At 39.2% G+C, this 25481-nt stretch overlaps 1 protein-coding gene across 12 annotated transcripts in view; it reads left to right on the top strand.

The window, feature by feature from the left end:
- The window catches only part of LOC307101361 (uncharacterized protein), a 156169-nt gene that overhangs the window by 13182 nt on the left and 117506 nt on the right, over positions 1–25481 (top strand). For 2 of the 12 annotated variants that reach the window (XR_013813672.1, XM_079774220.1), the window contains exon 1: positions 11999–12161. The exons of the other annotated variants lie outside the window; for them this stretch is intronic. Coding sequence is in view for 1 of the 2 variants with exons in the window: in XM_079774220.1 (XP_079630346.1) it covers positions 12089–12161 (73 nt within the window). In the remaining variant the exon portion in view is untranslated. Of the gene's footprint in view, positions 1–11998; positions 12162–25481 lie in introns of those variants that run through there. 12 annotated transcript variants of the gene reach the window in all.

Below are 25481 nucleotides of genomic sequence, written 5' to 3'. Positions count from 1 at the left end.
CAATCTATAAATTCAATGCAATCCCCATTAAAATACCAACGGCATATTTCTCAGACCTAGAACGAACTCTCCAAAAATTCATCTGAAATTAAAAAAGACCCCGAATAGCTGCAGCAATCCTGAGAAGAACAAAGTCGGAGGAATCTCAATACCAGATATCAAGCTGTATTACAAAGTCACTGTTCTCAAAACTGCCTGGCACTGGCACAAAAACAGACATGTAGATCAATGGAATAGAATAGAGAACCTAGAAATAGACCTAAACCACTATGCTCAATTAATATTTGACAAAGGATGTAAGACCATACAATGGAGTCAAGACAGTCTCTTCAATAAATGGTGTTGGGAAAATTGGACAGATACATGCAAAAAAAATGAAACTATACCACCAACTTACACCATACACAAAAATAAACTCAAAATGGATAAAGGACTTAAACCTAAGATGGGAAACCATAAAAATACTAGAGGAATCCACAGGCAGCAAAATCTCAGACATATGCCGAAGCAATTTCTTCACCGATACAGCTCTTAGGGCAATGGAAACTAAATAGAAAATAAACAAATGGGACTACATCAAAATAAAAAGCTTTTGTATAGCAAAGGAAACCATCAACCAAACAACAAGAAAGCACACTGCGTGAGAGAACATATTTGCCAATGTTATCACTGATAAGTGCTTAATCTCCAACATTTACAGGGAACTCATACAACTTCACGAAAGGAAGGTAAACAACCCAATCAAAAAATGGGCAATGGACTTAAATAGATATTTTTCGAAAAAAGACATAAGGAAGGCCAAAAGACATGAAAACATATTCCAAGTCACTAATCATCTGAGAGATTCAAATCAAGACAATGCGGTACCATCTCACACCTGTCAGAATGGCTGTCATCAACAAACAAGTGCTGGCGAGGATGTGGAGAAAAAAGAACCCTTTACCACCCTGTTGTCTGTGTCCACGGCTTATGCATATATGCATACTGGTTCTTTGGTTGATGTCTTCCCACCCACCCACCCCCACCTTCCCTCTGAGATTCGACAGTCTGTTCCATGAATCCCCTTTTTTTAGACTTGACAGTATTTAACAGCCATAAATAGTAAGGGTACTTCTGTCTTAATTCAGAAACAAAAGAACAATAATTGCAAACACTTATTGAACATTTATGGTGGGTCAAGCACTAATTTTATTATTCTTCCCTCACAACAACCCTGTCCAAAAAGTCGTATTATAAGAAAAAAAAAAATCTCCATTTAGGTCACTCAACTAGAAGAGCCAGAAATTAATAAAGCTCTAGGTTTGAATGAAAAAAAAGAAAAACACCATGAATAGTTAATTTAGTTCTCAAAAACTACATTAGAAATTTTCTGTGAGGACACATGATAGCAGTTTCATTTAAACAAAACAATTATAAGTATGCGGTAAGAACAACAAATATTCCACTAATTAACACATATACCAGGATGTCTTACGTTGCGAAGGCTTACGTAAGCAACAGATTAATATACTAGTGTTGAACTCTGAAATCTTTCAAAATATAAAGGGAATAAAGCCTTTAGTTCTCTTTCTTAGTTTGTTACATTCAATAGAACTAATAAAAATTAATTGGATCACAGGCGCAGCCTCTATGCATATTTTTAGAAATGACAGAATCATAAGAGCATAAGATCTAAAAAAAATGTTTTAAAGAAAAAACAACATAACTGTACTTTAAATGAAGCATTCACCATTCTAAAATGAGAGTCATTGTGATGGTAAATGTCCACCATCTCTGATGTTATCATTTTGGGAAAGGGAAGATGTTTCATTGTACACATTCTTAAAATCTCTCTTTGAGATCTTCCACACAGATTGAGGTTACTGTTCATACAACATGTTATAATGCTTGAGAATCTTGATTAAGCTCAATGTTTCAAAAAATCTCATTATGATGACTACAGTGACACTATATCAAACACATAACCAAAATATTTTTATCTTCAACCTGTCACTATACATTTCATGCAATATTTGATGCTTAAAAATATCAAAATGATAGTAAAAATAAAGGAAAATAAAATAATTTGGTCCTGGCTAGGTAGTTCAGTTGGTTAAAGCATCGTCCTGATCTGCCAAGGATTTGGGTTTGATCCCCAGTCTGAGCACATACAAGAATCAACCAATAAATGCATAAATAAATGGAACAATGAATTGGTGTTTTCTTGTCTCTCTCCCTCTCCCTACCTTGCTCCCTCTCCCTTCCCTCTCTCTGTCTAAAAGTCAATAAATTAAAAAAAAATTTTTTTTGGACAGTCCCTTTGAGTTTGTTGTATAGGATTTCTCCTATAATTAGGAGTTTCCAAAGCTTTGCATTATTTTCATAGCACTCTTCCTGACGCTGTAAATGTTCTGTATCCTTTTTGAACTATTTTCCAGATATGAACATATAAAAGTGTGTTTTTCTCCCATGCAGTGGGCTTTCTTGGTTGTTTTGTTGATGGTTTCTTTTGCTGTGCAGCAGCTTTTTATTTTGATGTAGTCCCATTTGTTTATTTTCTCCTTAGTTTCCATTGCCCTAGGAGCTGTATCATTAAATATAATGCTACAACATATGTCTGCTACTTTGCTGCCTATGGCTTCTAAGATTTTTATGGTTTCCCATCTTATGTTTAAGTCCTTTATTCATTTTGAGTTTATTTTTGTGTATGGTGTAAGTTGGTGGTATGGTTTCATTTTTTTGCAACTATCTGTCCAGTTTTTCCAACACCATTTATTGAAGAGACTGTCTTGACTCCATTGTATGGTCTTGCCTCCTTTGTCAAATATTAATTGAGCATAATGGCTTTTGTCGACTTCTGGGTTCTCTGTTCTGTTCCACTGGTCTATATGTCTTTTCTTGTGCCAGTACCAGGCAGTTTTGAGAACAATGGTTTTGTAGTATAGCTTGATATCTGATCTGGTATTGTGATCCCTCCAACTTTGTTCTTCTTTTTCAAGATTGCTGCAGCTATTCGGGTCTTTTTTTTATTCCAGATGAATTTTTGGAGAATTTGTTCTAGGTCTTTGAAGTATGCCGTTGGTATTTTAATGGTGATTGCATTGAATTTATAGATTGCTTTGGCTATTATGGACATTTTAATGATGTTGATTCTAACCAATCCATGAACATGGTATATTCTTCCATTTGTTCATGTCTTCCTCTATTTCTTTTTTCAGCGTTCTGAAATTTTCTGAGTACAGGTCCTTTATCTCTTTGGTTGAGTTTTATGTTTATAGCAGCACAATTTACAATAGCTAAGATTTGGAAAACAGCCTAAATGCCCATCAGCAGACAAGTGGATTAGAAAACTGGTACATCTACACAATGGAATACTACGCTGCTATAAAAAAGAAGGAATTTTTACCATTTGCAACAGCATGGATAGAACTGGAAAGCATTATGCTAAGTGAAATATGCCAGTCAGTGAAAGAAAAATACCACATGATCTCACTCATTTATGGATAATAAAAAACATTATAAACTGATGAACAAAAAATAGATACAGAGGCAGAGAAGCATCAAACAGACTGTCAAACTACAGCAGAAAGGCTGGGGAGGGTAGGAGGGGGTAGGTAAGAGATCAACTGAAGGACTTGTATGCATGCATATAAGCATAACCAATGTATGCAAGATACTGGGAGAGGGGTGAGGGCAGGTGCCGGGGGTAGAGGAGGCTGGGGGAGGGTCAATTGGGGAAAAAAAGGAGACATATGTACTACTATTTGAAATACTTTAAACAATAAAAAAGTGTGTTTTTAATATAACCAGTTTTGAGAATAGTAAAATAAATGCTTCCTCATAGTAATGCAGTGCTGTTCTGACTTGGTATCTATTTATCATTCATTATTCACATGTGACTGAATCTCAATTACGTGCTAGTCATTGTGTTTTATTATTTAGTTCTCAAGAAAACTATGTGATGTAGGTATAGTGTAATTTTTCCCATTTTCTTTTTTAAAATATTTTCATAGATTTTTTTTAAATTTTATTTTGAGAGAGAGAGAGAGAGAGAGAGAGAGAGAAGAAACATCCATGTGAGAGGGAAACATCGATCGGCTGCCTCCTGCACACTCCCTACCAGGAATCAAGCCTGCAACCCAGGTATGTGCCCTGACCAGCAATTGAACTGGCAACCTTTCTGTACCCAGGACAACACCCAACCAACTGAGCCATACCAGCCAGGGCTTTCCCCATTTTCTTGTATGTCACAAGTATGCATCAGATCTCCAGTTTAAATTTGTGAGCCATATTTTGCCCTTCAAGGATCCTTGTCCTTATATTGAAGTTTTGTTTATTATTCATTACATTTGGAATTGATCACAGCAGTATTAAAACTGGCTTAATATTCTGAACCCAACATTAAAGATGTTATTCATTGGAGAATGGTTTACTACCATCTATAGAAATAGGTAGCCTAAAAGGAAAAGCCAAATCAATGAGGTAAGCAGTGGAAAGAAAAAAATATCCTTGGAAACTAGAAAGTGGCTACAACAAACTATCAGCACAAGAAAACCTGAAACTACAATAATTAGAGATAAAACAAGAGGTCAATGTTGGCCTGGTAGTAATTATAGCTACCATTTAATTTGGCATCTACTAAATTGCAATCTCCATAATTAACATGATTTCACTCAGTCTGAATAACATAAGATAGGTGGTATTTGCATTTTACAGATGGGGAAATGGAAGCTTTAAGAGAGCTTGCCTTAGATTTCACAGATAGTATCTAATTTCAGAGTCTTCTCTTTTTTTTATAATGTATGTAATTTTTTTATATTGTATGTAATTTTTATATATACATTTTTCTGAGGACAGGGTCAATACATTTCTTAAGATTTTCTAAGGAGTCCCTAGTTAAAGGCCTAAGGACCATTAAAACTCACTGTGAATTCAGTGCATTTATTATGGGGAAGAAAGTAACTCTGACATAGTTTGAGTAAATCGAATGAATAAATATGGAGAACTAGATAATTAAAACTCTGATTCAACTAACATTTATCAAGTTCCTATTATATGCCAGCCATACAGATTATATAGTACTGTTTGTCAGTCTTGAATAATATAGACACACCTTATAAGAATTATGTATGCCCAATGTGATAAACTATTTTTATTACCAAGTTACCCTAATATGTATTATGTGCAAGTAGAAAAGTTGGTGTAAAGCTATGCTCATAGCTCTTTTCTAACTATTACACTGGAAAAAATTAAACTATAATATTTTAAATAAACATTAATTTTAACATAACAATATTGTAGCCCAAGGCAACTAAGTTTTATAGCTGACTGCAACTCAGTTATAAACAGAAACAAAAATATGGGCATTCAAATCAGGTGAAAGTACAAGGTAGGGCAAAAGTAGGTTTACAGTTCATATGGAAAATGATATAATTAATAAATAATACAAGAATAAACTGTATTTTGAATACTCAAAGCTGTACTAGTAAACTTTTGCCCTACCCAGTATTTACATTGTGATCTTTCCTGTCATCCAAAGTATAGTTACATTAATTTTTAAATTATTTTTAAAATAAAATTTCAAAAGTAAAAATTTTTTATGAGGAATCATAGATATTCAAGAATATGTTAATAAATCATCAAAGATTTGAGAAGCAGAGGTTAAGAGTTTGGGGTTTAAGATTAGCGCAGACCTGGAATTTTACCCAACTAAAAAGCATGCAATCTGAGTGCCCTTGGTTAAGATACTTAACCTCTCCAAGACTCATTTTTGTTACCTAAAACTTGTACATAGAAATATTACCAGGCCATTCAGGATTGTTAAAATTTTTATGAGATGATCTATGTAAATGCTTAGCATAATAATATATGAAATGAACCAAACACAAAAAAATAGTAGTTGCTATGATGGTGATGATATTTTTATGTGAAATACCACGGGTAATCTAAGAATTTTAAGTAAAGAGAAAAGCATAATTATTAAGGGAACATCAAAAAAGGGAAATGCAAGAAAATGATGGACTGTATAAATGGCCATTTAAAAACAACAACAGAAACATAAATGTGCTAACTAGCTTTTACATATTTCCTGTTGAAAATGAAACATCATATTCTTACATGATTACATTTAGTAATATCAACTAGTCATGTGTGTTTTTTTTGGCTACTGTAACAATAATTTTTAAAATAAAATAAACATTATCTAATCTCTTTCCATTCCTATGATGGATTTTTAAAGGCCCATTACTTTTTTTTCTTTTCAAATATATTTTTATTGATTTCAGAGAGGAAAGGAGAGGGAGAGAGATAGAAACATCAGTGATGAGAAAGAATCATTTATCAGCTGCCTCCTGCACACCCCCACTCTCCCCCCCGCCCCCACCACCACTGGGGATCGAGCTCGAAACCTAGGCATGTGCCCTGTTTGGGAATCGAACTGTGACCTCCTGGTTTATAGGTCGATGCTCAACTACTGAGCCACACCCTCTGGGCAGACCCATTACTTTTTAAAGAAAGACATTGTTTACAAGAAGATAGTTACTAAATAATCACAATAATTCTCAGTAACTTTACATTATTAATATGTCTCCCTCTATATGTGGAGCCTATATTCATAATCAATTAAGGTGTTTTAAAAACACTGCCTATAATAGAAATAAAGACTCATATTTCATCAATAAAAAATGAGTATAGTTAGTTCCTATTAGCTCTAGATCTTAAAAGTTGCTATATCTGGAGAAACCAAGATGGCGGCATAGGTAAACACCTAATCTGCAGCCTCGCACAACAATTTCAAAAATACAACTAAAAGTCAAAACGGACATCATACAGAACCACAGGAAAGCTGGCTGACTGAAATGCCCACAACTAGAAAGAAAGAGAAAACCACAAGGAAAATCAGAGGAGCCGTAAAAGCCTGAGGTACGGAGACACGGGCGCGTGCGCGTGCGCGTGCGAGGAGGATGGAGCCGGAGAGGACGGGGCGGCTGAGTGCCTGGCCGGCATTCTCTAGCAGGAAGGAGATAAAAGCTGCAGATTGTGCTGAACCCCAGCTCCGACTGCACTGAACCCCAGTTCTGGGCGAGACCCTGGGAAGCCAGGCTCATACTGGGGGAATCTGGGCTGTAAGGCGGAAACTCAGGGGAGCGGCAAAAGGCAGAGCTCCGGAGGCGCGCACATGAATGCGCGCAGAGGACGGACTGTTGACTGTGCCGCTGAATTGCCCTAGCGGGAAGGAAACAAAAGCTCCGGACTGCGCTGAACCCCAGCTCCGACTGCACTGAACCCCAGTTCCGGGCGAGACCCTGGGGACCCAGGCTCATACTGGGGGAATCTGGGCTGTAATGTGGAAACTCAGGGGAGCAGCGAAAGGCAGAGCTCCGCAGGCGCGCACAGAGGACGGACTGTTGACTGTGCCGCTGAATTGCCTTAGCGGGAAGGAGACAAAAGCTCCGGACTGTGCTGAGCCCCAGTTCGGGGTGAGAATCTGGGAATCCAGATTCATTGGGGGAGAGACTAGACTGTTTGGCAGTGGGCAAAACTCCAGGGCGCCTTTCTCTCAGAGGTGCTTGCAGGGAGTACAGAGGGACACTGAGACCCAGGAACCTCATAGGGCGGGGCTGACGGGAAGCCAAAGCTGTAGGCTCCACCCTGAAACTCCGCCCCATCCAAGCTGAGCACAGAGGCTTTTACAATTTTGCAAGTCTAGTTGAATAAGGCTGTCTCCCGGTGTAGACACAGCTGATCCTCACAGCCAATTGGCCTGGAGGTCAAATCCTCCCAGTGTACCAACAGCAATCAAGGCTTAACAACACCAAGACTTTACACTCAGCCCACAAAGGGGGGTACCAAGAGCGACCACTTAGGGAGATTGGGGAAGCTGAGCTACCGGCCCCTATAGTTCACTGACCACACAAAGCCACTCCATCAACACAGGGAGGCAGCCAAAATGTGGAGACACCAAAGCAGGTCACGAATAGAAGAGATGGAGGAAAGTAAACTAATGGACGACACAGTGTTCAGAACCACATTTATAAGGTTACTCAAGAATCTTCTAAAAACCGCTGATAAACTTGAAGAGACCTTCAAGGACCTTAATGAGAATACCAAAAAAATGGAAAAGGACCAGTTAGAAATTATGCATACACTGTCTGAAATAAAGAATATACAGAAACTCAACTGTAGATCACCGTACCCCAAGAGTCAAACCAAAGATCTGGAACATGAGGAAGCAAAAAACACCCAACCAGAGAGGCGGAAAGTAAGAAGAATCCAAAAGTGTGAGGATAGCGTAAGGAGCCTCTGGGACGGCTTTAAACGTACCAACATCCGAATTTTTGGGGTGCCAGAAGAAGAGAGAGAGCAAGATACTGAAAACCTATTTGAAGAAATAATGACAAAACTTCCCCCACCTGGTGAAAGAAATAGACTTACAAGTCCAGGAAGTGCACAGAACCCCAAACAAGAGGAATCCAAAGAGGACCACACCAAGACACATCATAATTAAAATGCCAAGGCAAAAGACAAAGAGAGAATCTTGAAAGCAACAAGAGAAAAACAGTTAGTTACCTACAAGGGAGCACCCATACGACTGTCAGCTGATTTCTCAACAGAAACTATGCAGGCCAGACGGGAGTGGCAAGAAATATTCAAAGTGATGAACAACAACAACCTACAACCAAGACTACTCTACCCAGCAAAGCTATCATTCAGAATTGAAGGTCAGACGAGAGCTTCACAGACAAGAAAAAGCTAAAGGAGTTCATCACCACCAAACCAGGATTACATGAAATGCTGAAGGGTATTCTTTAAGAAGAGGAAGAAGAAAAAAAAAGGTAAAAGTAAAAATTATGAACAACAAATACATACCTACCAACAAGTGAATCTAAAAATCAAGTGAATAAAAAAATTTGAAGAACAGAATGGACTGGTGAATATAATAGAATCAGGGACATAGAAAGGGAGGCGACAGACAATTCTCAGGGGGAAGGGGGTCTGAGGGGTGCAGGAAGAGATTGGACAAAAATCTTACACCTATGGATGAAGACAGTGGCGGGGGGGTAAGGGTATGGGGTTGGGTGGGGAATCAGGTGGAGGGGAGCTATGGGGGGGTGGGGAAAGAGGAACACCTGTAATAATCTGAACAATAAAGATTTATATATAAAAAAAATTGCTATATCTGCTATACCTCTGACAGGTGAAGGTGGTCTCCACACCTTTTTCTCTTTTAATGAAGCAGCCTACAATAGGAATAACTCTTCATAAGCAGAACCCACAAGAGTGGGCATAGAATAGTTGGATAATAAAACTCAGAGAAACAGCCAGTTGACTACTTACAAACCCAGCAGCTGCAACTGAAGAGAGTTGATAGTATAGCACAAAAACAAATCATAAGACATCAGGTTTCTGAAAAGTAGGGAAAACCTTTTCTGGTAGCGTCATCCCAAAAGCTAGTTTTTCCTGCTAAAAGTCAGGGAATCTTATAAAACAAACAAACAAACAAACAAACAAACAAAAAAACACTCTTACTATAATAGCAGAGGAGGAAAAAGCTTCTATTTTGAATGAAACAACCACAAACATATTTATTATACTTTTTAAAGTTGAAGAACTTGCATGAGTCTGTGTGGTTCCTTATTGAAACAAAATTGTCAAAAAGGAGAAAGGGTGGGAGGATCCAAACTTGCTTGGACTGTTCCTATGAGATATTGGTAAGTATACTAATAAAAGGGTAATATGCTAATTAGACCAGACATCCTTCTGGACAAAGCCACAGTGGCGGGGCTGAGGCAGAGGCAGTTAGGGGGATCAGGTCGGCAGGGGAGGGCATTTGGGGGGGATCAGGCCAGCAGGGGAGGGCATTTAGGGGGGATCAAGTCGGCAGGGGAGGGCAGTTGGGGGCGATCAGGCAGGCAGTCAGAGGAGGTTAGAGGTCCCAGATTGGAGAGGGTGCAGGCCAGGCTGAGGGACACCTGCCCCCCGTAAATGAATTTTGTGCACCGAGCCTCTAGTTCTGTGATAAAAGGATTTTGTTATAAATTAAGCATAGGAAATGATGAGTTAAACCAAGTAAATGTTTCATTATAGACCAGAGGCCCGGTGCACGGATTCATGCACTGGAGGGGTCCCTCAGCGTGGCCTGCGGGGATCTGGCTGAAACAGGCAGTCCAACACCACCTGCCGCTCCCGTTCATCCTGGCCCCGCTGTGGCTGCCTTGGGCAGGCACCCAGTCAGTCCTGATCAGGAGTGGCTTGCGCTGCCCACAGTGGCACTTGCCAGCTGTGAACCCTGGGTCTGGCGCCCATTGGTCAGCTGAGCGGCGCTATTGCTGTAGGAGTGCACTGACCACCAGGAGGCAGCTCCAGTGTTGAGCATCTGTCCCCTGGTGGTCAGTGCGTGTCATAGCGACAGGTCGTTCAGTCAACCGGTTGCTTAGGCTTTTATATATATAGATGGGATTTTTAATATGCCAATATTTGTGTCCCTAAGTGCCATAATTCATTTTTATTGAAGATTTCAGCTAATACCTCACAAAACCATGAACTACTACATTTAAGAAAAGACTGTACTTAAAAAACTGAATTTGGGCTTCCTATAAACAGAGATTGAGGATTTTCTTTCATCAACTTTGTTAGGGGGAATTGACTTGCTATGTGAATTGGATATCACCGATGTTTTGAATAGGACCAAATAAGAAACATTTATCTTATTCATGTAAGAGTAAGGTTTACCAAAACCTTATGTAAGGACTCGCATTTAATATCATAACAAGACTATTTTTTTAGCTGAATATTTCTTGTAGCCAGATTTATAACATATTGAATGGGAGTAATCATATAGCCCTCTAATTGTGATTATGCCCTAAAGATGAACATGAAATGCTCCAAATGCTCCACATTATAAATTAAAATAACTTGAAATAACTGCATTTATTAATTGAGTAGTGTCACAACTAGCCTATAACCACCACCACTACCACTTCTATCCACTCTTAAGAAAAGGAGGACTGGTGGAGAAAATAGTGTTTGTGGACAAGCTGTTCCCAACATGTAGTTGGGGTGGAGGCTAGAGTTTTGAAGAGGATCACTTCTAAAGACTGGATTTATTTTAAAAATAGAGATAAATGTTTTTCCTCTTTTGGCTATTCGCTCAGCCGCAGGACTTACTGATCTTCTGGAGCTGAGTATGGGAAAGAAAATTTGAACCATGATAGAGAGAGGCCAGGATAGCAGGGAAGTAGCCACCATTTAATGTGCCAAAAATAATGGAGTTTCCCATGGGTGTTGTGAATACCAGGGAAAGTAGGTGGGCTTGAGCCACCTTTGTCAGCATGAGGGCACCATCAAGAAGGAACCGCTGTAGCAAGAGGTATGAAAGAGCTGTAGTAAGCTGGAGCTAGATAACCACCAAAATAGCAAACAAGGTAGTGGTAAAGCCCTGCAGGCTTCTTCAAAGAGGCCTCACTGGAGATCCAGCTTCTGGACACTGGCACATAGAGGTTATCAATATCCAGTCAATGAAGACTGCATCATCACCCAGTCAAGGAAGGAAACATTTGCCATTCTCTCTTTTTTTAAAATTTGTTGAGGTGACATTGGTTAATAAAATTGTTTACAATTCTGAGAGACATCATCTGTATATTATTTTGTATGTTTACTACCACAAGTCAAATCTCCTCCCATCACTATTTCCCCCTTTACCCTCTTATACCTCCCCCCACCCGCTTTGCCCTTTTTAAAGTAAGGAATAATTTTTCTTTTTCTCTATCCCTTCTCTCTGCCACAATCCAAGGGCCCTAACCCTAGAAGAGGAAGGAGAAGCAAGTGTCTAAGAGCAAGATTTCCTGCTACTGCCTCCAGGTCACTAGAGCTTTACCTATACTGGTGGTGGATGGATGGGAGGAAAAGGGAAGAAGACTTTTGAATTGAGTTCAAGATTGAAGCTTTCAAGTTAACATGACTGACTCTTTAACCTTAGATTGTTACTGTTCTAATATAGTAGCTGAAAAATTAAAATATCCTATATAATAAAAGGCTAATATGCAAATAGATCAAACAGCAAAACAACTTGTCAGTATGACATTTGCTGACCAGGGGGCGCACGCAGACCATGGCAGGTGTTGGCAGCAGGTGGCAGAGCATGGAACATGGCGGGTGTTGGCCGCAGCAGGATGATGGAGCAGGTGAGTGAGGGCACCAGACCAAGGCGGTTCACCAACCGCTGTAATCAGGGCAAGCCTCTGGTGGTTACTGAAAATTATTTGCTTCCACACACCACAATCCACGCCCCCACCCTCCCAGAGCTCACACCTGCCAGCGCCGGCCCTGATCGCTCGGCGCCATCAGTGGGTGCAAGCGGTGGCTGCTGGCCCGATTGCCCCTGAGGGCTTCTCCAGCTCACCCTGCTCCTGATGGGTGATTGGGGCAGCAGCCACTGCTCGCACCCACTGACAGCACCGTCCCAAATCACTCCACACCATCAGTGGGTGCGAGCAGGGCCGGCGCCATCAGTGCATGGGACCAGTGGAGGCAGGAGTGGGGCTGCCAGCAGACGGGACCGGGGCCACAGCAGGAGAGGCTGGGCGGGGGCGTGGAGGATGGGCCAAGATCCACCCATGTGCCCACTGCAGCCTCGCAGCCCACAGTTCCTTTTCAGGTGCACGAATTCGTGCACTGGGCCCCTACTATGTAAGACTAGTGGCCTGGTGCACGAAATTCGTGCACAGGGAGGGGGGTGTGTCCCTTGGCCCGGCCTGCACCCTCTCCAATCTGGGACCCCTCGAAGGATGTCATACTGCCAGTTTATAGGGATTGGGCCTAAACCGGCAGTAGAACATCCCTCTTGCAATCCAGGACTGCTGGCTTCTAACCGCTCACCTGCCTGCCTGATTGCCCCTAACCACTCTGCCTGCCAACCTGCTCGCCCCCACCTGTCCTCCCCACTGGCCTGCTCGCCCCCAACTACCTCCCTGCTGGTCTGCTCACCCCCAACAGCCCACCCCCCGCCGACCTGATCACCCCCAACAGCCCCCCTCCACCACCGGCCTAATCACCCACAACTGCCCTCCCCTCTTGGCCTCTAACCACCTCTACCTCAGCCCCGCCACCATGGCTTTGTCCAGAAGAACGTCCGGAAGGTCTCCTGAAAGGTCTCCCAGTCTAATTAGCATATTACCCTTTTATCAATATAGACCAGTGATGGCGAACCTATGACACGCATGTCAGCACTGACACGCGTAGCCATTTCTGATGACACACGGCTGCTGAGGCAGCCGCATGCCGAGGATGAAACATTTGCTGCTCCTGAGGATGAAACATTTGCAAAATGATGTTTTTTCCTCAAAGTGACACACTACCCGAGTTATGCTCAGTGTTTTGGCGAAGTTTGACACACCAAGCTCAAAAGGTTGCCCATCACTGGTATAGACAGAGGCCTGGTGCATGGGTGGGGGCTGGCTGGTTTGCCCTGAAGGGTGTCCCGGATCAGGGTGGGGGTTCCCTTGGGGCGTGGGGTGGCCTGAGAGAGGGGCCTATGGTGGTTTGCAGGCCGGCCACACTCCCATGGGGTGAGGGTCCCTGCTCGGGGGGCGTGGCCAGCCTGGGTGAGGGGCTGAGGGCCATTTTTAGGCTGGCCACACCCCCCTCAGGGTGGGGGTCCCCACTGGGGTGCCTGGCAAGCCTGGGTGAGGGGCTGATGGCTGTTTCCAGGCTGGCTGGCCAAGCCCCCCAGTAGAGACCCTCACCCCATGGGGGCATGGCCAGCCTGGGTGAGGGGCTGAGGGCTGTTTTCAGGCTAGCCACATTCCCTTCAGGGTGGGGGTCCCTGCTGGGGTGCCTGGCCAGCCTGGGTGAGGGGCTGATGGCTGTTTGCAGGCTGGCCAAGCGCCCCCAGCGGGGACTCTTACTCCATGGGGGCTTGGCCAACCTGGGTAATGAGCTGAGGGCTGTTTTCAGGCTGGCCACACCCCCCAGCAACCCAGGCTCCCAGCCCCTCCTTCAGTGGTGGCCAGGGCGGGATGGAAGCCTAGGTCAACCCAGGCCCCCAGCCCCTCCTTGAGCAGAGGCCAGGGCGGGCGGGAAGCTTGGCTTCCTCTGTCGCCGGGGCAACGCAAGCCTCCTGCTTGTTCCAGCTCCGTGGCCGCTGCCATCTTTGTTGGGTTAATTTGCATACTCACTCCTGATTGGCTTTTGGGTATCGCGGAGTGATGGTCAATTTGCATGTTTCTCTTTTATTATGTAGATATTAAAGGAGCCACCACTCTGAAAAAAAGTAAGTTCTACCTAGTATTGTTGGGGATAGGTATTCGAAAAAATGAGGACATTTCTTTATGCGCTCAACAGTTTGAAACATTTTAATAAAGAAGACAGGAACACTTAAAAACATGCTTAAGTTATATTGTTCATTTCAAAATTTGATTTCTATAATTCATTATCAATTTCTTTTGTGAACTTAATAAGTTCTGAAATTTAAAACATCTTTGCAAAGTAAGTATTCTAGAGGTGTATCCATAACTGACAGTTTTGGTGAAGATTCAGAGGCTACCCACCACGCCCGCTTCCTCCCAAAAAAACAAAGTAAGCAACACCACACCGTTTATAGAATGATACTCTTAAAAGTTTTGCTCCTTTTTGCTTTTGCTACACATTACAAAGACAGGCAGTTATGTCATTTAATCCTAATATGGTCACATAGTCCAGATTTTAAATGGATAATTAGTATTAAAGAGCAAAGGAGTCTGAACTACCTCTTTTTACATTGTCCTTGATTACGTTTTTAAATCAAACGGAATTTCACATAATTTTAGATCAGTGTCTTTACTTCCTTTTTTTTTGGTAAATTTATTTTTTTCAAATGGGAACTTTTTTAATTCAAGAAAAATGATTTTAAGTATAATGTTACATGCAATAAACATTAATATTTTTAAGAAAAACAAAAATATAATACATGCAACAAACAATCTCAAGAAAAAAGATTTTAAATATAATAATGTTACCTGCAGTAAACACCAATTATTCAAGAAAAACTATCTTAAACATAATAATATTACATGCAATAAACATTAATATTTCAAGAAAAAAGGATTTTAAGTACACTAATATTACCAAAACTGTACTAACATAGTATGATATCACAAAAGATGTAAGAAGTATTAAAAATCGACAAGTAACAGGATTACTTCTATTATATTCTAAAATATTATTATTTTACCCTCTGGCTCTATTTTTGTTCATCAGTTTATGTTGTTCGTTATATTCCACAAATGAGTAAGATCATGTGATATTTATTTTTCTCCGACTGGCCTAGTTCACTTAGAATGATGCTCTCCAGGTCCATCCATGCTGTTGCAAATGGTAAGAATTCCTTCTTTTTTACAGCAGCATAGTATTCCATTGTGTAGATGTACCACTGTTTTTTAATCCACTCATCTGCTGATGGGCACTTAGGCTGTTTCCAAATCTTAGCTATTGTAAATTGTGCTGCTATGAACATAGGGGTGCATATGTACTTTCTGATTGGTGTTTCTGATTTCTTTGTATATATTCCTAGAAGTGGGATTATTGGGTTAAGTGGGAGTTCCATTTTTAATTTTTTGAGGAAACTCCATACTGTTTTCCACAATGGCTGCACCAGTCTGCATTTCCATCAGCAGTGCGAGAGGGTTCCTTTTTCTCTGCATCCTCACCAGCACTTGTCATTTGTTAATTTGTTGATGATAGCCATTCTGACAGGTGTGAGATGGTACCTCATTGTTTTGATTTGCATCTCTCAGATGATTAGTGACTTTGAGCATGTTTTCATAAGTCTCTTGGCCTTCTATATGTCCTCTTTCGAAAGGTATCTATTTAGATCCTTTGCCCATTTTTTTAAATTAGATTATTTATCTTCCTTTTGTTAAGTTGTATGGGTTTCCTGTAAATTTTGGAGATTAAACCCTTATCGGTGATAACATTGGCAAATATATTCTCTTATGCAGTGGACTTTCTTGTTGCTTTGCTGATGGTTTCTTTTGCTATGCAGAAGCTTTTTATTTTGATGTCCCATTTCTTTATTTTCTCTTTAGTTTCCATTGCCCTAGTAGCTGTATTGGTGAAGATATTGCTACGACATATGTCTGCTATTTTGCTGTCTATGGAGTCTTCTAAGAATTTTATGGTTTCTCGTCTTAAGTTTTAAGTCCTCTAGCCATTTTGAGTTTATTTTTGTGTATCGTGTAAGTCAGTGGTCTAGTTGCACTTTTTTTGCATGTATCTGTCCAATTTTCCCAACACCATTTATTGAACAGACTATCTTGACTCCATGGTATGCTCTTGCCTCCTTTGTCAAATATTAATTGAGTATAATGGTTTGTGTCGATTTCTGGGTGCTCTGTTCTGTTCCATTGGTCTATATGTCTGTTCTTGTGCCAGTACCAGGCAGTTTTGAGAACAGTGGCTTTGTAATATAGCTTTGTATCTGGTATTGTGATCCCTCCAACTTTGTTCTCCTTTCTCAGGATTGCTTCACCTATTCGGGGTCTTTTTTTATTACAGATGAATTTTTGGAGAGTTTGTTCTAGGTCTGGGAAATATGCCGTTGGTATTTTAATGGGGATTGCATTGAATCTATAGATTGCTTTGGGTAGTATGGACATTTTAATGATGTTGATTCTACCAGTCCATGAACACGGTATATTCTTCCATTTGTTTATGTCTTCCTCTATCTCATTTTTCAGTGTCCTGTAGTTTTCTGAGTACAGGTCTTTTACCTCCTTAGTTAAGTTTATTCCTAGGTATCTTAATTTTTTTGTTGCCATGGTAAAGGCGATTGTTTGTTTAGTTTCTCTTTCTGTGAGTTCATTATTGGTGTATAAAAAGCCATAGATTTCTGGGTGTTAATTTTGTATCCTGCTACATTGCCAAATTTATTTATTAACTCTAGTAGTTTTTTGATGGAATATTTGGGGTTTTCTATGTACAATATTATGTCATCTGCGAATAATGACAGTTTTACGTCTTCTTTTCCAATTTGGATGCCTTTTATTTCTTCTTCTTATCTTTTCACTGGCTAGCACTTCTGTACTATATTGAACAGGAGTGGTGAAAATGGGCCTTCCTGTCTTGTTCCTATTCTTAGGGAAAATGGTTTTAGTTTTTGCCCATTGAGTATGATATTGGCTGTAGGTTTGTCTTATATGGCCTTTATCATGTTGAGATATGCTCCCTCTATTACAACTTTGCTGAGAGTTGTTTTTTTTTTTTAATCAAAAATGGGTGTTGGATCTTGTAGAATGCTTTTTCTGCGTCTATTGATATGATCATTTGACTTTTGTCTTTCAACTTGTTTATGTGATACTAGAGGCCCGATGCACAAAATTTGTGCAAGGAACTCAGCCCTCAAAGCCCCGGCTGCCTTGTGGCCCCGGCTACCTCACAGCCCCGCCCACTGATCGTTCTGGAAGGTTGTTCTGCCATCTGGTCTAATTGGCATATTAGCTCTTTATTATATAGGATTACAATGGGCATCTGTGTACAAATCCTTGTGTGAACAAATGTTATGATTTATTGATTTATTTTAAATACCAAGAGGTAACATTGCTGGGTCTATGGTAAGGGAATGTTTACCTTTCTAAGAAACTGTCAATACACTTTCCAAAGTGGGTGCAACAGTTTATACTCCCACCTACATGAGAGTTGTAGTGGCTCCTCATACTTGCCAATACTTGTTATTGTCAGTCTTTTTAATTTTAGCCTTTCTAGTGTGTTTTGTAGAAAATCACTGAGGCTTAATCCACATTTCCCTTATGACTAATGATATTAATCATCACATGATGGTATAGATCTTATTTTTGTGATGTGTCCAAATCTTTTGCACATTTTGAACATTGTGTTGTCTGTATTCTTACCATTGAATTGTAAGACTGCTTCATAGATATTCTCCATAAAAGTCTGTTTCAGACATACGTATTGTGAATAATTTCTCCCTATGACTTACCTTTTTATTTTTATAATGGTGTCTTTTTTCAAGAGAAGATGTTAATTTTAACAAATCTAATAATTACTTTTTTATGGTTAGTGTTTCCTATGTCCTTCTAAGCTATCTAGCTACCTCCAAAGTAGCAAAGATTTTCTCCTATTTCTTTACCTGTAAGTTCCATATTTTTAGTTGTTGAGTCCTTTCCTTAGTAGTGGTTTCTTTCTTGGCATCTTATAGTCTCTCCGTATGCACAGAGAGACACCCAGCTCCCCGCTTTCCATGGCAGGGGAGCTGGGTGTCCGCTCGTGCACCCGGGAGGCTTTTGGCCTGGAGCCGGAGCGGACACCCAGCTCCCAGCTTTCGATGACAGGGGAGCTGGGTGTCCGCTCGTGCACCAGGCCAAAAGCCTCCGGCGCCTCTCAATGGCCGGATAGGCCCGCCCCCCGCGCCTCTCAATGGCCGGATAGTCCACCCCGAGTCCCACCCCCCAGCCTCCTGCTGGCCCAATCGTGGGCGTAGCGGAGTGATAGTTATTTGCATATTACCCTTTTATTAGGTAGGATATCACGTTTATTGATTTGCGAATATTGCAAATAGTCTCTGGGTTCTCTGGTTCCCTGAAATAAATCCCACTTGATCGTGGTGTATGATCTTTTTAATATATTGCTAGATGTGATTTACTAATATTTTGTTGAGGATTTTATCATCTATTTCATCAGGGATATTGGCCTGTAATTCTCTTTCTTTGTAGTGTCTTTATCTGGTTTTGGAATTAGGATAATGCTGGCCTCATAAGAGTTTGGAAGTGTTCTTTCCTCTTGGATTTTCTGAAATAGTTTGAGGAGTATAGGTTCTTCTTTGAATGTTTGGTAAAACTCCCCTGTGAAGCCATCTGGATCTGGGTTTTTGTTTGGGGGGAGTTTTTTGATTACTGCTTCTTTTTCATCAGTGGTTATTGGCCTATTCAGGTTTTTTGATTCTTTCTGATTCAGTTTTGGGAGATTCTATTTTTCTAGGAATTTGTCTATTTCCTCCACATTGTCCAGCTTGTTGGCATATAGTTGGTCATAGTATTTTCTTACAATCCTTTGTATTTCTGTGGTGTCCATGGTTCTTCTCCATTTTCATTTCTTATTTTATTTATTTGGGTCCTCTCTCTTTGTTTCTTGATGTGTCTGGCTAAGAACCAGCTCTTGGTTTTATTGATTTTTTTGTATTTTTTTTTTTAGTCTATATGTTATTTATTTGTGCTCTAATCTTTATTATTTCCTTCTACTTACGCTGGGCTTTTTTTATTGTTCTCTTTCTATTTCTTTAAGTTGTAGGGTTAAATAGTTTATTTCTGGTTTTTCTTGTTTTTTGAGGTATGCCTGTAGTACTATGCTTTTGCTGTGTCACAGAGATTTTGGGTTGTTGTGTGTTCATTTTCATTTGTTTCCAGGAAGTTTTTTATTTCTTTATCTCGTTGGTAACCCATTCATTGTTTAATAACATGTTATTTAGCCTCCATGTGTTTGAATGTTTTGGGGTGTTTTTACAGTAGTTGATTTCTAATTTCATTCCACTATGATCTGAGAAGATGCTTGTTATGATTTCAATTTTCTTGAACTTGTAGAGACTTGTTTGTGTGCTAGCATGTGGTCTAGCTTGTGAATGATCCATGTGCAATTGAGAAGAATGTATATTTTGCTGTTTTGGGGTGAAATGTTCTATAAATGTCTATTAAATCCATCTGATCCACTCTAATGTGTGTCCTTTAGAGTCTCTGTTTCCTTGTTAAGCTTAAGTTTTTTTAAAATATATTTTTATTGATTTCAGAGAGGAAGGGAGAGAGCTAGAGAGATATAAACATTAAGGATGAGAGAGAACCACCGACAGGCTGCCTCCTGCACGTCCCCCACTGGGGGGATTGAGCCCACAACCTGGACACGTGCCCTTGGCCGGAATCGAACCCGAGACCCTTCAGTCCGCAGGCCGACGCTCTATCCACTGAGCCAAACCAGGTAGGGCCTTGTTAAGTTTTTGTCTGGAAGATCTGTCCAGTAAAGTCAGAGGGGTGTTAAAGTCCCTACTATGACTGTATTGTTGTCAATGTCACCGTTAAAGTCCTCTAGAAGTTTTTAAAAAAAATGTATTTAGGTGCACCTTTATTGGGTGCATATATGTTTACTAGGGTTATATACTCTTGTTGGATCGATCCCTTTAGTATTATGTAGTGACCTTTGTTGTCTCTTGTGATGGCCTTCATTTTAAAGTCTATTTTATCAGATATGAGTATTGCTACTCCAGCTTTTTTTTCTTTTCCATTTGTATGGAAAAAAATTTTCCATCCCTTCACTTTCATTCTGTGTGTGTCTTTTGTTTTGAGGTGGGTCTCTTGTAGACAACATATAGTTGGGTCATGTTTTTGTATCCATTCAGCTACCCTATACCTTTTAATTGGAGCATTTAATCTATTTACATTTAGGGTTATTGTTGAGAGATACTTATTTATAGCCATTTTAATTCTGTATGGCTAGGTTTCTCTCTCTATTTCTTTTTCTCAGCAATCCCTTACAGCAGTGGTTCTCAACGCGACCCACAGGTTGAGAACTGCTGCTGTAGAGCCTAAGACCATCGGAAAACACAGATATTTACATTACGATTCGTTAACAGTAGCAAAATTACAGTTATGAAGTAGCAACAAAAATAATTTTATGGTTGGGGGTCAACACAACATGAGGAACTGTATTAAAGGGTTTCGGCATTAGAAAGGTTGAGAACCACTGGATTAAGGTATTACATATGTGCCCTGATGGAATCAAACCCATAACTTTGGCATATGGAGACAATGCTCTTACCAACTGAGCTACCCAGCCAGGGCCTGATAGACTTAATCTTTGAATAACTAAGGTAACATGTTCCCTGGTTCTGCCCAGCTACTGATGTTAAACTAGATGATGTGTCAGATCTGTTGTGTCTAAGATGCTTTTATGAAAACAAGTTAATCTTTGCAACCTATCCCTTGCTCACTTTAGGTCTTCATATCTGATGAGTACTTTCCTTCAGTACTCCAAATCCAGAGGAGATTGGGGGTGGGAGGAGACAGGCTCGTCTTAGAAAAATTGCGTACTGCACACGTTATCAAGGCCTAGGGACCCAACAGCTTTGACAAGAAATATTGTAGAAAGTCAGAGAAGGATTAGTCAATTAACTTGATGCAGGGTAATATAAGCTGTGGAGATTGTGCTCCTAAATTTTTCCTGAGAAAGGACAACATTGACCCATTAGCTTTGGACAGAGCTGAAGCTTCATGTGAACTTTGAAGTTCACAACTCTAAGTGGAGTTCATACTGGCTTCCAGTTTCCCAGAATTTTTTGCTGCCTTATTTCTCCTCTGCCTATAAACATTCTCCATGGAAATTTACTTGTTCTATACATGATCTTCTCAAGGTCAAGCAATCTCTACTTTAAAAAGGATATTAAGTAGTTGACTTGATAGTACAACCAGTCTTATGTTCCTGCACAGGTTGCATGCCTATGAACCTGGCCCTTAGTATAAGTGCAAGATAATAGAATGAAACTCTTAGAAGTCTAGTGCAAGTAACACAACTTATCTTGTCTTCTGCAAGAGTTCTTAAGAGTACCTATTAGCTTATTTTCTCATAATACAAATTAAAATGTATAGCTGTGTTAAAATTTTAGAGATCAGTACGAGTTGAACCATAATTTTTGTTAAATAACAGATATAAATTCAGACTTTCTAAGAAGAAAAGAAGGTTTTTTTCAGTTCTGATAAAAGAATGAAATTTTAATAAGCAGTCTTAGGTCTTATTTTCTGTAAGTCAATGGCATCAGCTTGAATTATAGTTTCAGTACAACATTCTTTTGGCCTCATTAATAAAAAATTACATCTTAAAAATAAATACAAAATTATGCTTTAAGGAAGGTACCCTAGTATTTTGCCAAATAACTGCCCAATAGCCTGGTCATTAGTAATCACTAGACAAATAACTAGGGAAACAGACACAGACATACACACACATTTCACATTTGTCAGACAAGCCTATGACTTTAGAACCTTAATAGTACAACAGTTAAATTACAATTTGCTTAATCAAGCTTGTTTAGTTTACCTATTTTTCCTAATTTCCATTGTTGTTTTTTTTAATGTCTATTGAATTTATTGGGGGTGATATTGGTTAATAAACTTATATAGGTTTCAAATGTACAATTCTATAATACATCATCTATATTTAATACTGTTTGTTCATCACCCAAAGTCAGGTCTCCTTTCATAGTTTACATATTCTTATAATGTGGAAAGTGGAATTTGACCAAGAACTTTTCAACCTAATCTATTATAACAGATATAATAAATAGCCCTCTTCTTAAGGCTTTACAACAGTTAATAAAGCCAAAATAACTTGATTTTTTTTTTTAACTTCTGGTTTGGGTTTTTAAGTTGGCTACCTGATTAGTGGGTGGAATTGATAAACAGTTTTATAATTCTCACTGTGACAGTACTTTGTAAAACAGATTAATGGCTATTTAAGTACAGAATTTAAGTCTCAACTCTCCTAAATTGCATTCTTGGACTTTACAACTTACTTTGGTTTTGAGAAATTGGGTCACTGAATGAAGTCTTTTTTCTCTAGCAATTTACCATGTGCCAGATACCTCAGTTAGCAAAGTAGACCAAAATCCCTGCCTTGTGGAGCTTAAACTCTATAGAGAGTGAGGCAGGCAATAGACAAAAACACGAATTAAATTTTGGTATGTTAGATTTGATTAAATACTAGGGAGCAAGAGAAAACAGAGAAGGAATAGAGAGGGAATTGCAATACTAAATAGGATGGAAGGAAGTTTCCTCTGAAAAGGTGACTAAATGGAAACCGGGAAGAAGAAAGAGAATGAGCCATTGAATATCTGGGGGAAGAGCATTCCAGGCAAGAGGGTACTGCAAATGGGTAGGTAGTCTTCATGTGTTCAAGGTTCAGCAAGAAGACCAGTAAGACTAGAAAGGAGTGAGCAAGTGGGAGTGCAGTAGGAGAGAAGGCAAGAGGGGTAATGAGGTGAGAATGGAGTCCTGTGGAGACAAGTACAAGTTTCAATCACAGAGGTCACTATAAGCTATTTTGGTAACTTTGACTTTTTTTCTAAGTGAGATAACAAGCTATTGAGGATCTGAAGGAGAGGGATGACATGATCTCTTTTGTAAAGATCTGTCTGAAGTAGGGCAAGAAGCAGGAAGGCCAGTTAGGATGCTATAGCAATAGTTTGTCCAGATGAAAAGATGACGATTTGAACCAGAGCAGTAGCAAAGGAGGTAATGAGAAATGGTCAGATTCAGAATATAGAATAAAAAGCTCCCAAATTACTTTATTATTGATTAAAATATTTTTATAACAGTTTGTTTATAACATTTTCATGGTAAAATATTATGATCACTTCCCATTTCTTTAAGTATTCTCCAACACATAAAAATAAAGGAAAAAATAAAAATTAAAAATAAATTTCCCCAGCACATAATATTAGTGACTACATAGTATAGTTTAGTTATAACATAATTTAGCCATTGTTTATATAGAACAATTTATTTAACCAGTCCTCTTGTTGACCATCTAAGTTTTCCAGGATATTTTCTATTATAAATACCATTAAAATGAATATCCTCATTGTTATGTCTTTGCAAATATTATTACTAATTATTTAGAAATCTCTGCCTGTTGATTTTAGGAATGATTCTGCTGAATTTGAACTAGAAAAGTAGAAACTAGAAAAGCAGAACTATTACCATAAACCAACAACTTAGATTTTTTTTTTCCTTTTAGCTATAACCATAGAAAAAGGATTCTCTACATCAGATGAACATTGATAGAGTTTAAAGGGCACCACAAATATTTGATTATGAAATATTTATAAATTCCTGCTCAAGATTAAATAAACATTCATGTATTTCAGAATTTGTTTTTATTTCTGATAGACGTAATTATTGCTAGGAACAGATGACCAATTACAAGGACTGTCACTATTTTAACATTCTACTTGAACTGTGGCCATGCTGGATTTCTGGCACCTGAGCTTTCACATCCATCTGTTTATAGGGCATTGTGCCCATTTATTAGGTTTATGCCAGTTTCAAAAATCACGTGTAAATCAAGATAGGCAATGTGTATTTGAGATATAAATCATTTATTATTTTATCTTTTTTAAAAAGTTTTTTATTGATTTTTTAGAGGGAGAGGAAAAAAGAAATAGAAACATTGATGTGAGAGCGAAACATCAGCTGCCTCCTGCACACCCCCTACTGGGGATCGAGCCCACAACCCAGGCATGTGCCCTGACCAGAAATCAAACCTGCAACTCTGTGGTGCATTGGACGACACTCAACCAACTGAGCACACCAGCCAGGACTATTTTACATCTGGATTGTTTTTAGGAAGACTTTTAGCCACTTACAGATTTGACATAACTTCCAATTAGGTATATATAGAAAGCAAAAGTATAAACAAAATTTTTAACTTTACTAAGTAATAAATAGAATACCAGGTTTCTTCAGCATGAGAAAATTGAAATTAGGAGAGCTGCTATAACAAATCCTTGAAAAAAGTTTTAAATATACTATTTGAGGGAAAGAAATTAACATTTATTTGGTACCTGCTATGTGCAAGGTGCTTTTACATAATTAGTTTATGTAAATCTTACAATAATCCTGTGATTTAAGTATTATTATCTCTATTTTGCAAATAAGAAACTAAAAAAAATGACTTAACCCTGGCTAGTGTGGCTCGCTTGATTGGGCATCATCCTATGCACCAAGAGGTTGCTGGTTCTATTCCCAGACAGGGCACATGCCTAGGTTTCTGGTTCAATTCCCACTCGGGGCATGTATGGGATTCAACCGATCAATATTTCTTTCTCACATTGATGTTTCTCTCTCTCTCCCTGCCTCACTCTCTAAAACAAAAACAAACAAACAAACAAAAGAAGAAGAAGTTAAAATTTATAAAATAATCAACCAACCAAATAATTGCTTTACCCTTAAAACTCAAGTAAACATTCCAAGGTAAGTGTGAGTTTATAAATTAGCTCTCATTATCAAGAGGCAATACCAAATAGCAATTAATTATTTTTACTGTAAGAGACTACCTACTCAGACAAAATAAGAGAAAAAAAAAAAAAAGCTGTTTGCTATCGTTAGGTCAGTGATTTTCAAACTTTTATAAAGAAGCTATTTTTTTTTTCCCCAACAAAACTACATAAAACATGGGAATGGTTGAAGCAAGGGTGCAAATGGGAGCTGGAGATTGTAGTTCTATTTGCTCCCTACCCAGTTTTCTCCTCTAACACTCCTTATAACCTCTGAAGTAATACTTATAAATCCCAGGACTTGGAATCTGTTTTAAAACCCATATTGTGGCTAGAACACTTGGTTGATCAGCTCACTTTTGTAATATTCAACTAATTGATTTTGATTATCTACCGATCACAAAAATGTGACTTGAAAGTGGTGGAGAACTTTCTGGGGCAATGGCTAAGAATTTTCTATTTTATCTGTATTGTCTTT

The sequence above is a fragment of the Cnephaeus nilssonii genome (genome assembly GCF_951640355.1).
Source record: "Cnephaeus nilssonii genome assembly, chromosome: 6".
NCBI classification, from domain to species: Eukaryota; Metazoa; Chordata; class Mammalia; order Chiroptera; family Vespertilionidae; genus Cnephaeus; species Cnephaeus nilssonii.
The sequence above is the reverse complement of the archived record's forward strand: the minus strand, read 5'-3'. Positions and strand labels throughout refer to the sequence as shown.